This window comes from Trichosurus vulpecula, chromosome 5 (assembly GCF_011100635.1).
Source record: "Trichosurus vulpecula isolate mTriVul1 chromosome 5, mTriVul1.pri, whole genome shotgun sequence".
NCBI lineage: Eukaryota > Metazoa > Chordata > Mammalia > Diprotodontia > Phalangeridae > Trichosurus > Trichosurus vulpecula.
In genome coordinates, this window is record NC_050577.1 from 203,759,866 (window position 1) to 203,775,627 (window position 15,762).

General features: G+C 37.7%; 1 protein-coding gene across 8 annotated transcripts in view; it reads left to right on the forward strand.

Moving 5' to 3' along the window:
- The window catches only part of ERC1 (ELKS/RAB6-interacting/CAST family member 1), a 404,612-nt gene that overhangs the window by 196,440 nt on the left and 192,410 nt on the right, over positions 1 to 15,762 (forward strand). For all 8 annotated transcript variants that reach the window (XM_036761847.1, XM_036761852.1, XM_036761851.1 and 5 more), the window contains one exon: positions 10,812 to 10,947. In XM_036761847.1, coding sequence (XP_036617742.1) covers positions 10,812 to 10,947 — 136 coding nt within the window. The remainder of the gene's footprint in view (positions 1 to 10,811; positions 10,948 to 15,762) is intronic.

The window sequence follows — 15,762 nt, forward strand, 5'->3', positions numbered from 1 at the left end:
TGGCCCATACTGTGGTCTATGAATGACCACAAGTTATCTTTACCACTCTGGAACTATAACCAAGGTCCTTGCCCCCCTTTGACTGCAAGTTCTGTTGTGCTCCTTTTTGCCTTGGGATTGTGACCTAGTTCTGCAACCTGGATCCTTATTTGGGCAATATAACAGAGTTTTCTATCCAGTTCTAGCAAAGGGGACCCCCATATTCTCTTTCTCACCAGTTTTCCAACTCTCTTTCTGTCTGTGGGTTGAGGAATCAGAAAGCCACCACTGCAGCCACTGATCTGCTGGGGCCTGGCCTGCGCTTGAACAGCTTTCATGGGAGCTGGACGCACTCCACTCTCACCTTGGTGTGACAGCCATGTTCTGCTGTTGTTCTAAGTTGTCTTGTACTAGAAAACTGTTTAATTTCATCCTTTTGTGGATTCTGCTCCTCCAGAATTACTTTTGAGGCATTATTTAAAGTAGTTTTGAAGGGAATTTGGGTTAACTCAGGCAAGTCCCTGCCTTTCTCTCCTATAGTGGCTCTGCCCCTGAAAATCATGTGTCTCATAATACTAACAATTTTACTTTGTGTTATTCAGTGCTTCCTAATACCTGTTAGCCTTTATGGAAACACCTGTTAGAAAACTTACATAGAGTCTATGCATCTTGAGAAAACAATAGGATATACAAGAATGTGGTTGGAGATGAACAGATGTGATCTTCAATCAAACCAGCAACTGTGACAAGAGAAGTTCTGATTCAGGCTTCTTTCTGCCACTGGGAAAACAGAAAGACTGTGATGCAAAAAGACCTCTAGATGAGATTGCTTGCCTCATTGTAAGAAGAGGTCTCTGCCCCAGTCTCTACTTTGAGCTTCCAGATATTGTTCCCGGAAGCTAGACAGTCACAGTACTTACAGAGATAAAGTTGGGACACAAGTTACTGTTCTAATTTTGGCCAGATGATAGGTGTCCTTATCTCCCTTTCTGTTACTTGTTTCCAAAGGTGCATAACCTCAAATTTTCTTCCTTCTTTTTGTAAAATTCCGTTTTTCTCTGCGGCTTATATATTCACATTCTAAATAAAGTTGCTGAAGCTGACACTCTAGGCTCACTGACTCTTAAAAACAATTAATCAAGTCTGCTTTCTGGTTATAATGAAACTACAGTTCATTATATTTGCATTGTTGATTTGGTAATTGACAGCAGTACCTAATCAATGGCAGTGAGGTGGCACAGGGGATAGAGTGTCAGTGGTGGAGTCAGGAGGACCTGAGTTCAAATGTAGCCTCAGATGCTTACTAGGTATGTGGCCCTGGGGAAGTCATTTAACCTTTTTTGCCTCAGTTTCCGCATCTGTAAAATAAGCTGGAGAAGGAAATGGCCAAGTATCTTTGCCAAGAAAACTTGAAATAGGGTCACAAGAAGTTGGACATGACTGAACAACCACCACCACCACCACGTTATCAGTCGACCCTGGATCATTTTTTTTTTCTCAGAAACAGAATAATACAGTGTGGTGGGAAAAACAACAGATTTGGAGTCGGAGGAGATAAAAATTCTGGCTCTGCTATTTATTACCTACAAGATGTTGGCCAATTTACATACCTTCTCTGAAACTCAAATTACTTACCTCTAAAATGGACTAGATGATTTTTTAGACCTTTCAATTTGAATTCAGTTAAAATGTAATATACTTGAAACAAAATAATGAAGGAAACAGATTTCTGCATATAGTATGGAAATGGCAACTAAAGCTACAATTAAATTTTTATTCTTTCAACAGTTAAAATCTTATTTTGTGTGTGTGTGTGTGTGTGTGTGTGTGTGTGTGTGTGTGTATGTATATATAGCAAAAAGAGGCAAAAGGCGTCCCCTACTTTCAAGGAGCTTACAGTCTAATGGGAAAGACAATATGGGAACAAATATTTAGCAAACAATTTGTATGCAAGTTATATAGGAGATAAGTAATACATGGAAACACTGAAATTTAAAGGGTTTTATAAAGGCTTTCTGTAGAAGGTGGGATTTTAGTTGAGACTTAAAGGATGCCAGGGAGGCCTGTAGTTAGAATGGAGGAAGGAAAGCATTCCAGGAATGGTGGACAGCCAGAGAAAATGCCTAGAGCTGAGAGATTGAGTGTCTTTTTCATGCAACAGCCAGGAGGACAATGTCAGTATGTGTCAGGAGTATATAAGAAGACTGGAAAGATAGCAGGGGGCTAGATTATAAAAGTCTTTGAATACTAAATAGAACATTTTGTATTTGTTCCTGGAAGCCAGGAGAAGCCCTTGGAGTTTACTGAGTAGAGAGGGTTACATGATTGGGCTTTCATTTTAAGAAAATCACTTTAGTGGCCAGATGGAGAATGTTTTGGAATGATAAGAGACTTGAAGCAAGTTAATGCAATAATCCAGGTATTAGTTGACAAGGGCCTGTATTAAAGTAGTCACAAATGTGAGAGGAAAGAAGGGAGCATATTGAAAGATATTCCAAAGGTGAAATTGGCAGGCACTGTGGCAACTGCTTGGACAGGGGTGGGGGAAGGTGAGAGCTCATGGTGAATCCATGATGCCCATGTAGGTTGTTGGCCAGAGAGACTGGGAGGTTGGTGTTGCCCTCTGTAGTAACAGGGAAGGTAGGAACAGGGGAAGGTTTAAGGGGAAAGATGAATGACTTCTTTTTTGGACATAATGAGGTTAATATATCTACTGGAAATCCAGTGTGAGATGTCTGAGAGACAATTGGAGGTAGGAGGTTGAGGGTTAGCAGAGAAACCATGTCAAGAAAAGTGTTTTTGAGAATCATCAGGATAGAGATGGTAAATAAATATATGGGCACTGATGAGATCACCATAAAGTAGTATAGAGACAAAAGAGAAGAGAGTCCAGGACAAAACCCTGAGAGACAAATGTATAGTTAAAAGGTGTGATCTAGAAGAGAGTCCTTTTCGACTCTTTCAGATGATAGGTAGCATATTTGATCATTAGTGCTCTGGAATCATGGTTGATGATTATACTGATTTGTACTTATTAATTCTTTTAAAGTTCTTTGTTTTTATCGTGTTGTTGCCTTTGCACAAATTATTCTGGTTCTGTTTATTTCACTCTGCATCAGTTCCTGTAAGTTTTCCCATATTACTCTGAAACCATCCCCTTAATCATTTCCTACAGCACAATATTATTCTGTCACATTTATGTATCATAACTTGTTAAACCACACCCCCTCCCATTGATGGGCACTCTCTCATTCTTTACCACTTTGAAAAGAGCTATAAATATTTTCATACATTTTTTAGTCAGAATTTGTTGACTTAGGACTAATTCTTCCCTTTATCTGCCCTCCTGATTCTCCTTTCTTTCTCATCTTTCCTTAATATTTACCTGTTGAATGAAGTGTATTCCTGTTCCCAGCTCTGTCTGTGATCATACGTGTTCTTCCTGTCTTGGGTGAGTTCAGATAAGAGTTAGATTCAAATGTCAGCTCCTCCCACTCCCTCTTCCTTGTTTACATAGATGTCTACTTGTCACTGATTATGTGACCTAATTTCCCTGAAACACCTCCTTTCTCTCCCTCCCTCCCCTCACTGTATTCTTCTTCTCTTTTTCCATTCTTCTGTTAATACCATAAAGACATAACAGACCCAAAAACCCTAGCTTCTGGGATAAGAACTCACTATTTGGCAAAAACCAGAAAACAGTATAGCAGAAACTTGGTATTGGCCGGTATCTTACACTTACAAGATAAGGTTGAAATGGGTACATGATTAGACATAAAAAGTGATAATAAGCGCATTAGGAGAGCAATGAATCATTTACCTGTCAGATCTATAGAGAAAGGAAGAATTTTTGGCCAAACCTGAAACAGAGAACATTATGAAATGTAAAATGGTTCATTTTGATTATATTATATTAAAAAAGGTTTTGCACAAACAAAACCAGTGGAGCCAAGATGAGAGGGAAAACAAATCTGCGAAGCAATTCTTACTGCAAGTGGCTGGTGATAAAGGCGTCGTTTGTCAAATATATAGAGAACCAAGTCAAATTTATAAGAATCTTAAGTTATTCCCCAGTTGATAAATGGTCAAAGGATCTGAACAGGCAGTTTTCAGATGAAGAAATCAAAGCTATCTAGAGTCATATGAAAAAATGATGTAAATCAATGTTGATTAGAAAAATGCAAATCTAAACAACTCTGATATACCCCTTCACACCTATCAGATTGGCTAATATGACAGAATAAGAAAATGATAAATGTTGGCGAGGATGTGAGGAAATTTTGGACACCAACGCATTGTTGGTGGAGTTGTGAACTGATCTAACCATTCTGGAGAGCAATATGGAACTATACCCAAAGGGCTATCAAATTCTGCATACCTTTTGATCCAGTAATACAGCTACTTGGTCTGTATCCCAAAGAGATCATAAAAAGGGGAAAGGATCTATGTGTACAAAAATATTTATAGCAGTTCTTTTTTTTTATAAATTTTTTTTAATTTTTAGTTTACAACACTACATAATTTTGAGTTCCAGATTTTCTTCCCTTCCACCCCCCCCTCCCCAAGATGGCATGGAATCCGATATATCTTCTATGTATAACTTCACATTGAACTTATTTACACACTAGTCAAGTTGTGAAGAAGAATTATGACCAATGGAATGAATCATGAGAAAGAAGAAGCAGAACCAAAAAAAAACCCCCAAAAACAAAAGGCGGAAAAAAAGGGGGAAAAAGCAAGCATAAAGTGCGCTTCAATCTGCATTCATACTTTGTAGTTCTTTCTCTGGATGTAGATAGCATTCTTCATTGTGAGTCCTTTGGAGTTTTCTTTGCACCTTGTGTTGCTGAGAAGAGCAAAGTCTATCGAGGTTAGTCATCATATAATCCATATATCTGTGGTTTTGTATAATGTTCTCCTAGTTCTGCTCCGCTCACTCAGCATCATATCATGTAGATTTTTCCAGGTTGTTATGAAGTCTGTATCATTCCCATTTCTTATAGCACAATAGTATTCCACTACGTTCATATACCACAACTTGTCCAGCCATTCCCTAATTGATGGGCATCCCCTTGAGTTCCAATTCTTAGCTACCACAAAGAGCCGCTATGAATATTTTTGTACATATGGGTCCTTTTCCCACTTGTGTGATCTCTTTGGGATACAACCCTAGAAGTGGTGTTGCCGGGTCAAAGGGTATGAACGTTTTTATAGCCCTTTGGGCATAATTGCTGTCCAGAATGGCTAGATCAGTTCACAACTCCACCAGCAATGTAACAATGTTCCGATTTTCCCACATCCTCTCCAGCATTTATCATTTTCATGTTTTGTCATTTTAGCCAATCTGACAGGAGAGATGTGGTACCTAAGAGTTGTTTTGATTTGCATTTCTCTATCAGTAGTGATTTTGAGCACTTTTTCATATGCCTATAGATATTTTTAATTTCTTCCTCTGAAAACTGCCTATTCATATCCTTTGACCATTTCTCAATTGGGGAATGACTGTTATACCTATATATTTGGCTCAGTTCCCTGTATATTTTAGAAGTGAGGCCTCTATCAGAGACACTGGTTGTAAAGATTTTTTCCCACTTTTCTGCTTCCCTCCTAATCTTTGTTACATTGGCTTTTTTTATGCAAAAACATTTCAGTTTAACATAATCAAAATTATCCATTTTTGCATTTTGTAATGCTCTCTATCTCTTGTTGTGTCATGAATTCTTTGCTTTTCCATAAATCTGATAGGTAAACTATTCCTTGCTCTCCCAAATTGCTTATAGTATCAGCCTTTATTCCTAAGTCATGAACCCATTTTGACTTTGTTTTGGTATATGGTGTAAGTTACTGGTCTATGCCCAGTTTCTGCCCTACCATGTTCCAGTTTTCCCAGCAGTTTTTGTGAAATAGTGAATTCTTAGCACAGAAGCTGCATTCTTTGGGTTTATCAAAGAGTAGATTGCTATGGTCGTTGACTTGTGTACCTATCCTGTTCCACTACTGTATCCACTACTGTTTCTTAGCCAGTACCAGGTAGTTTTGATGACTGTTGCTTTACAGTTTTTTGCTGTACAGTTTAATATCTGGTATGGCTAGGCCACCTTCCCTAGCATTTCTTTTCATTAATTCCCTAGATATTCTAGACCTCTTGTTCTTCCAGATGAATTTTGTTATTATTTTAGCCAGCTCTGTAAAATAATTTTTTGGTAGTTCATCCAAGACCAAGTCCAAAGCACTCATGATGGATAATGTTAGCCACATCAAGAGAAAGAACTAATGGAGTCTGAATGCGTATCAAAGCATACTATTTTCTCTTTCTTTATCATGTTTTTTTTCCCCTTTTGATATGTTGTTTTATTTCACAATAGGACTAATATGGAAATGTGTTTTAAAGCAGGCCTGCATAACATACAGCCTGCTTTGGCAGGCTACAAATGACCTTTGGGCTGTATGTTTTTCAAGCCTGCTTTACAGGATTGCACATATATAGCTTATTTAAAATTCTTACCTTTTTAGGGAGCAGAGAGGGGAAGGATTGGGTAAGAAAATTTGGAACTCAAAATTTGTTAAATGAATGTTAAAAATTGTCTTAGACATTACAGAGCCATTCTCAGGCCTTGTCTAATTAGTTTCCCTCTGTGACTCACGATGGTGGTAGACTTCACAAAGAACATTTCCCTTCATATTAGAATATAAGCAGTTTATCCTTTTTTGGTCCTTTATTATTTTTTGGTTATGCTTACTGTTTTGCATTTCTGTTGACTCTTGTGTTTCAACTTTAGCGTTTTTATACAGCTCTGGTCTTTTCACAGGAATGCTTAGAAGTCCTTTATTTCATTAAAGATATATCCTCTCCCTTCTCCCCTCTCTCCTCCCCCAATGGAATTACATCCAGTTTTGCTGAGTAAGTTATTCTTGATTGGAAGCCTAAATATCTTTTGCTTCCTGGACTATGGTATTCAAAGCTCTCTGCTCATTTATGCTGGTGGCTACTATGTTGTGTATGATCCTGTCTATGGCTCTTCAGTACTTGAATTCTTTCTGGCTGCTTTCAGTATTTTCTCTTTGACCTAGAAGCTTTGGATTTTTGCTGTGATGTTTCTATTTTTTATTTTAGAATTTCTTTCAGTTGGAGACCAGTTACTCCTTTGTGTTTCTACTTTGCCCTCTGGTTCTAAGAGATTTCTGCAGTTTTCTTTCAAGATTTCTTGAAATGGGTTGTCCAGGGCCTTTTTCTCAGTCATGGCACTTGGGTAGTTAAGTGATTTGTAACTCCCTCCTCCTCTGCATTGTGTTTTCCAGATCATTTGTTTTTGCTATAGTATTGAATTTCTTTTTCCAGTATTTCTTTTTGTTTCGTGGAATCATTGGGCTTCCATTTGGTCTGTTGTAATTTTCAGAGAGTATGTTTCTTGGGCAAGGTTTTTTTCGTTTGTTTTTTTTGTTGTTTTTTTACCTGTTGTGCCAAGCTGTTTATTGTTTATTCTCTTTCCACTTCTTTTATTTCATAGATTGCATTTCATTTTCAATTTTTTCCTCCAACACTAATTCATAAATTTAGTTGAATTTGTGTCCAGGATATGTTTTTCTCTGAGAATTCCTGTCACCCTAGTGTCTTTTTCTGGTAGAATTCTCATTTTGTTTCCTCTTTCTTCCAGCCTATTAGGACTTGGGTGTATGCTCTTTCAGTGCTCCCAAAGTGGCAGGACAGGATCTGATTATTATCCCCATAGTCTAAGATCTACAAGTTTCTGACTTAATTTTAGGGCTGAACTGTAGTGAACTGCTCCTAGTATTAGCCATCTCTGCTGCTTGGTAATATCACAACCAAATGCTGCTCTCCTTTGGCAAGATTCAGATTAGGATTGCTCTGGTATTACTCTGTGGGCTAAAGCTACAAGTTGAGCTACAAGTTTGAAGTGAGAGCAGCCTGTTCTCCAGAGTTTGGAGTCAAACTGTTAACTCTTCAGAATTGAAAACGAGCAGGAAAGTTTACTTCATTGTGAAGAAATTCACTGGCTTTCTTGTCATTAGGTTTTGAAGCAATTTTGGAAACTTTTCTATGAAATCAAAATGTTTTTAGAAATGAGAGTACCAGAACAACTTAATAAGAACTGGTTTCAGGATTTGGCTTTCATTGTAGATGTTATGGGGCATTTAAATGAGTTAGATTTAAAATTTAAGGGTAGAAATCAGGGTGTAGCCTTTAAGATAAAACTTGGTCTTTGGTAAAGGTAAATAAAATTGTGATTTGACTCAGATTCCTACATGTACAAATTATCAAGAGTCATGTTGTTATAATTTCAATAAGTATAACTCAGATATTTGAATTTGAACTTGAAAAACACTATGAAGGATTCAAAATGTATGAAAATACTTTAAAAAACTATTCAGCACTCCATTTTCTTTTAATATTGAGAGAATAAACAGTAACATTCAGATAGAACTGGTTAAAATTCAGTATAATGTATATGTATATTTTATACATATAAATAGAGGGGGGCACAGGGTGAGTTGAATATGAAGGGATGAGATCTAAAAAAATAAAATCAAATTAAGGGATGAGAGAGGAATATATTGAGAGAGGGAGAAAGGACAAGATAGAATGGGGTAAATTATCCCACATAAAAGTGGCAAGAAAAAGCAGTTCTGTAGGAAGGGAAGGGGGGCCAGGTGAGGGGGAATGAGTGAATCTTGCTCTCATCGGATTTGACCTGAGGAGTGAATACCATACATACTCAATTGGGTATCTTACCTCACAGGAAAGAAGGAGGAAGAAGATAAAAAAGGGGGGACGATAGAAGGGAGGGCAGATGGGGGAGGAGGTAATCAAAAACAAACACTTTTGAAAAGGGACAGGGTCAAGGGAGAAAATTCAATAAAGGGGGATAGGTTAGGAAGGAGCAAAACATAGTTAGTCTTTCACAACATGAGTATTGTGCAAGGGTTTTACATAATGATACTCATGTGGCCTATGTTGACTTGCTTGCCTTCATAGGGAGGGTGGGTGGGGAGGGAAGAGGGGAGAGAATTTGGAACTCAAACTTTTAAAAACAGATGTTCAAAAAAAAAGTTTTTGCATGCAACTAGAAAATAAGATACACAGGCAATGGGGCATAGAAATTTATCTTGCCCTACAAGAAAGTAAGGAAAAAGGGGAGGGGAGTGGGGTGACAGAAGGGAGGACTGACTGGGGAACAGGGGGGTAGGGTAGAAATGGGTAGAAAATTCATAATTCAAACTCTTGTGAAAATCAGTGCTGAAAACTAAATATATTAAATAAATTTTTAAAAAAAGAAGCCTGAAATTCAGTATAATATTGCTTAAAAGAAAGTGTAAGTGTTCCAGATTCTTATTCTTACTTGACAAGCCGTTTTGTTGAAATGCACATGTTTGCTGTAAGAATTTTAGCAATATTTGTTAATTGGTACCTATGCAAGCAGTTATTTTCACTCCTGAAATCTGTTGAAACCTCATATAGGAAAAGATTTATGATATCGATAAAATGGTTTCTGGCAAAAGATGCCAAATTTCCAGCAAATGATATTAAATTGATTTTGAATATTTTATAATGATATGTTCTATAATGATTTTGAATCTATTCCATTTTAGAAACATACAATTATATGTTTTTTATCTATAGTTCCTTAGTCATTTATATTTTATAAATAGATACACATAAATATTTTTAAAGGGTCAGGTATGTAATAACAATGTCTTTTTTACATACTCGTATCTAGTTCCTATCTGATTTTAAAATGTTGTTGAAATTTAAAAAAAAAAGAAACATGTAAACTTATAATTTTCAAGGTCAGTATGTAGCCTGCAGGAATTTCTATGTAAGTGACTTCTGTTTCCATTTGTGTTTCACACTGCCGTGTTACAGAATCTACATCAGTAATTTATGATAAATTTATGTATGCGTATTTTTTAAAAATAAAAAGCATTGTTAATGAATTTGCTTGTAGCATTTTTATGTCTCTCAGGTGAGTATGAGTAGTATACTTAAAAATGTAAATTATCCATTAAAATTGATGCAGTGTGCATGTGTGTATGTTTGTGTTTGTGTGTTTGCGTGTGTAGCTGAGGTTTTTTTTTTTTCCATATCTTAGGTGACTCATATCTCCATCACAACTCTCACTGACACAAAATAGTAGTCTCTATCTATTTTGAGTTTCTTTGAAAGGATTTTCTATCACTAGTCAGAGACATTGGGCTGAATATCATCAAAACTGTCTGGTGTTAGAGAAAAATTTGTCACTAGTCTTAGTCACTGATCTAGGATTCACAGGTCTCTAAGTTAACAAACTTGTCATACTTCTAGACCCTCATAGTATCCTTTTCTGTCGAAGGAAGTTAAAATTACTTTTTCCTGATTTTTCCCCTAATTTGGTACCTTCATTCTGTTTATTTTTTTTTTCTAGTTTATCCTGTGCATAATGTGTTGGAATGTAGTTGTTTGCATATTGTTTACCTCCTTAGGCTGGGAGCTACTTGAGAGCAGGTATTTCCCCCCCTTCCCCATTTGTGTCCCCAACACTTAGCACAATGTTTGGCAGATAGTTGGTGCTTAATAAATGTTTATTGACTGTTGACCATATGATGTTCTTTTGTTTTATGAAGTTATTGTTAAGCACTACATATGGAGCTTAACTAAATGTTATTTAATAGAAAAATGAGATGTCATTTATGAAAATTTGTTTTCAGTGGAATGGAAAAGTGTTGGAAACTCCAGGAATCCTAAGAACAAACTTCTTTAAACTGATCGTTAGTATCAGCTTCATAGAATAAAGGGAACACGCAATTTTGAAAAGTTCATTTTTTTTCCTCAATAGGCAAGTAAAAGACCAAAATAAGAAGGTTGCCAACCTGAAGCACAAGGAGCAGGTGGAAAAAAAGAAAAGTGCGCAGATGCTGGAGGAGGCCCGAAGGAGGGAGGACAATCTCAACGACAGCTCTCAGCAGCTCCAGGTCAGAGTACAAGGAAAACATTGATGGTGGGGGAGGGGGGATCTTTAATGGCCTGTTGTTTTTTCTGTGCTTGAATGTCTCTCCCTAATTCTTTTTGCGGCCTTCCTCCACTGTTGGTCCAGTTGAGCTCAAGCCTCCCCTTAGTTAGTACCTGTGCTCCTCTGCTCCCCTCCTTCTACTGCAGCCTTGATAGTTTTGTCCCCTCTGTTCTGGCATTAACGTACTCCCTTTCATTCTAGATCTTCTCAAAGTGGTTTATCTTGTGCTCATGAAAGCCTGAGTCCCTCAGAAAATCATTGCATCCTTGGTCCCATCTTTAGTACTGGGTACTTTCCATGATAAATGGGCCAGGAGGGGAAGTGAGCATGCTTCTTGGTCCACATGGTCATTTACTATAACCCTCCCTCTGCCACCTTGCTTAGCTGTCTCTCCTCCTTTGAGCTCCTTTCCACTTCTCTTTTATTCTTTGTCCAAATATCAGCTGGCTCCTAGGTCATTCTCCCTTCTTTCTCAAGAACTTCAGCTCTTAGCTCAGTCTTCTTTTCCACTATAGACCCTGCTCTCACGTTTGAGAATGGTGTTGATGATATAATTTTTTTTTCATTTGTTCTGTTTTGTTTTTTCCATTTCTTTATTAATACTTTCCTGTACCCTCACTCAGATATTGTTCTCCCACTTTATTAACTTCCTCATCTCTTATTATCTCAGTTAATTCCACTTGAGCAGCTGTAGATATGCATATATAAAAGATCATGGAATCACCCATAACTAAGTTACCTCTATAATCCTAGATTCTGAAATTCTTCCCTGATAATAATAATCTGTTCTCTTACCTTTCCTTCTGCTTCATTCCGTAAATCTGTTTGTTCTTACCAAGGCAAACACTTCATTTCAGTCCTTTGTTTCCTTTTTATTTTCTTTATCCTTCACCCCTGTCCTAGGCTCACTTTCTTTTCCTTTCTCTCCACTAACCCAGGCATTATTGTAGGTGAGGCATTTATCAATACTCACCTTGTCCATTGAACAGGCTCATGACTGATCTCCCTGCTTTTGGTCTCTGCCTTTTCTACCTTTCTTCTCCATGGTTCCCATAATAACCTTCCAGGTTCTGGGGCTGTCACTCCTGCTAAAAAATCTTCAAGAGATCTCTGCTGCTTCAAGGTGAAATGTGAACTCAGTTGTTTGGCATGTGTGCTCTCCCCTCTTTCACTGCAGCTCTCCTTTCTAGCTTTATTCACTTCATAATTCAAATTTCATACAAACTAATATACTAACCATTTTCTGAACTTGGCATTCCATATCCTTTATCTCCCCTTAAACAGACTGTTTCACTCTCTTTTTTCACAGTTCAAAGTTCAATTTTCTACCTCTTCTGGGAAACCTTTTTTGTTCTTCTAAGTGTTAATGCTATCACTCCTCAACTTACCATATATTAACAGCAGTAATAATTCTCAATCTGGCAGAGTTCATTCTAAGACAAGGACAATTAGGCTGTTTGCACATGTTTATTTCTCTCAAAGCAGGCAGACATGCATATGAATACATGGGAGTCATTTGGAAATGAGCTCACTTTGGGGTTTGGCTCCACAGATTATATACCTGTAGAGCAAGGGAATGCTCCCCTCCCCTCCTTTCCTGATTCAGGATGCCTGTGTCATCCAAAGTGATAGTGTCTGTAGAGTAAGCAGGTACCCCCAGGATAAGAGTATCAAGGTAGTGGCTTAATAAGAGCATGCCCTAAAGCAATAAGTTAAGAAAAATATCAATCAAGATATTGTCAGGTTCAAGGTGCCTTGTCCTTATTACCCATAAACTGGATAATGCTCCCAGTCAACCTAATTTTGGTATTCACTCAGAGAGCATGCAAAGGATTATGGTATGTTAACTCAGAGTGGGCCAAAATGTGTTTTTCTGATTGACCAATCCAGGTTTTTGGCCTTCTTTCATGTGATGCGGGGCTTAGGCTGTTTCCACATCTTTGATGTTCATAAAGTACTTTAAAGTTTACAAAGGACTTTACATAGGTTTTCTACTTGAAATTCCTGAAAAACTAATGAAGTAGAGATAATGGATATTACTATTATTCCCATTTTATAGTTAAGGTTAAATGCTCAAAAGTTTAAATAATTCATTCATAGTCACTCATGTTACACAGTTAGATCATGTCAGAAATGGTATGTGAACCGAGATCTTCTTGATTTCACCACTTTATCCACTTCTTTATTGACTAAGCCGGGTTGCTTTCTTATGGATGATGAGGATAATGATGACAACTATCATTATGTTATCTTCAATATGGGACAGTGGGCATCTATCACATTCCTGCTATGGTCAAAGAACTGTGCCCAGTGAAGGGTGATTCAGTGTCATTAGTAACTGTCAGAGTCTTTTCCCACACATAATGGGTGCTAAATGTTTTCTGAATTGTACTAAATTCCTCCCAGAATTATTAGCAATTAAAAAAAAAAGCTTTACAGGGAAAGGGAAAATTTAACTCCACTTCTCTTGCCTCTTTCCTTAATCTACTAGTCCCAGCATGGTGCTCTGGAGTCCTTCAATTTAATTTAAATCCATGATTAGCTGTGTTGCCCTACATATAAGGTGTGTTTGTAAAGGTGTTTTGAGTTTTTATGTATTAAATTATGTGTGTCTGGTGTGGGGGAGAGGAGAAGGAGGAAAGGGGGCTATCCAAAGATCAGTTTCTTATGCTCAATTTTTGGGTAAGCTGAACTTTATTTTTCTAATTTTTTTTTGATGGAGTTGGGGGGACCAAGCCTGTGATTTTATTAGTGTAAATCAGTGGTCTCCAAAGTTGAGTCTGTGGAATAGAATGATACCAAGGTGACTGTGGCTTACATCTAGGAGTGATCATCCATTTAGAAGGTAGGAAGAAGAATCACATCCTACCCTACCCATGAAAACCAGTTGTGGGCTTGTCTTTAGCACCACCATACCGTGCCCTTCCAATCCGTCTCACTCTTCTCCTTCATTATATCTCTCCTTCCCCAGCTTCACCAGGTATATTCCCCTTAGGGTAAGAGAGATCTAACTTAACTGAACCCAGGCAATAGCACCAGTTGCACTACCATCCCCACTCCACTCCCACCCCCACCCCCAGCGCCTCTCCCTCCACCTTGTCCACTTGACCGCCACGGAGCACTCTGCATTCTGGTACAGTATCTTGTCAGGAACCACTCCTCTTATCTCATTATAAGTAGCACAAGGTGAGCAGGCACGGATGGGCTGTGACTGTTATTTCCTACCCAAACCATCCTTCTTTCAAACTTCCTAGGTTGCATGCGAGTTAATACTTAAAATCCTACCAGGTTCTCAACTTCCTCCTTATTCTCAATTTTCCATTAATTGAAACTGATCCCTTCAAAGTTACCAAAGATGTCTTAATTACCAAATCTGATTATCTTTTCTCAACCCTCATCCTTACTGCCTTCTCTATAGCATTTGACATATTGACCGCCTTCTTCTCCAGTATACTACTCCCTCTGGGTTATCGTGACATTGATCTCTTCTGGTGTTCCTTCAGCCTGTCTGACTGTTCTTTCTCATTCTCCGTTGCTCCATCTTCTTTAATATTACATCCTCTCCCTGTGGACATAATGCCTCGTCTTCTCTCTACTTAAGAAATTGTTGCCTTCATCGCCTCCCATTTGTTTAATTATCAGTTCTATTTAGATGGCTCCCAAATCTGTCTTATCTATATTCAGTCTAAATCTCCCTCTTGAATTCAAGTCTACATCGTGAACTGCCTGGAAGACATTTTGAATTAGATTGTTCTTTAGATTCTTATTCAGCGTGTCCACAGTAGTACTTTATCTTAGCCTCCACAATTTTGAGAGCGTCCCCGTCTTTCCACTCACCCAAGTTCTCAAACTTGGCATTTCCCTTGTTTCTTGTCTTTCCCTTATCTCCCATATACGCTTGGTTGCCAAACCTTGCCATTTCAACCTCTTTCAAATTTGTACCCTTCTCTCCACACACATAGTTCAGGCCCTTTTCGCCTCGTAGCTAGAGTATCGCAGTAGCTTCCTAATTATTCTCTGTATCTCAAATAATTCATTCCTAATGATTCAAGATTTCTTCCACATAGCTGACAAAATGATTTTGATACAATGATAGGCTCTCTATTACCTCTAGAATCAAATATCCTTTTTTGGGGCACAAATTTTAGGGTGTACTTATTAGTACAGCAATATGTATATATAGTTTATAAATAAGTAAATATACATGTGTTGGAGTTATGTGTGCATTCTTTTTTTTTACTGTTAGAGGTGTATGATCAAAAAAGTTTGGTGACTACTGGTATAATGAACTTGCAGTAATTCTATTTATGGAAGCAAGTCAGATCAGCTTTGCTTAAAGTACTTGTTCAGGGTAAGATAGCCAGTGTGTATCACACCAGGTTTTTGTAACTGTACAACTAGTACCTCTCTGTTCCTTTTGCTACATCATTTCACTTCCATAAAGCAAAAATTTGCATGTACTTCACTGGTTGAGTTGATCTAGCCTCAACATTATGGTGTTTTAAGAAGGTACTTTTTTTGTCCCAAACTCCCGTTGAAAAACCTCTGTTTATTAGGTTCTTATGACTTCCAGTAGTTGTCAGCTGGTTACATGTGATAGTGTGGTTTCAGATGCCGTAGTATTCTGACATTTGCTGTTATAGCTATGGAATCATTTAGGTTACTTGGAAGGGTTTGGATTTAGTGTTCAATTTGGAGGAAAAGCTTGCAGAATTTGGGAGAAACTGATGAAAATTTGAAGAATGATCTCTAAGTCATGATGCTGGTTGAGATTGTG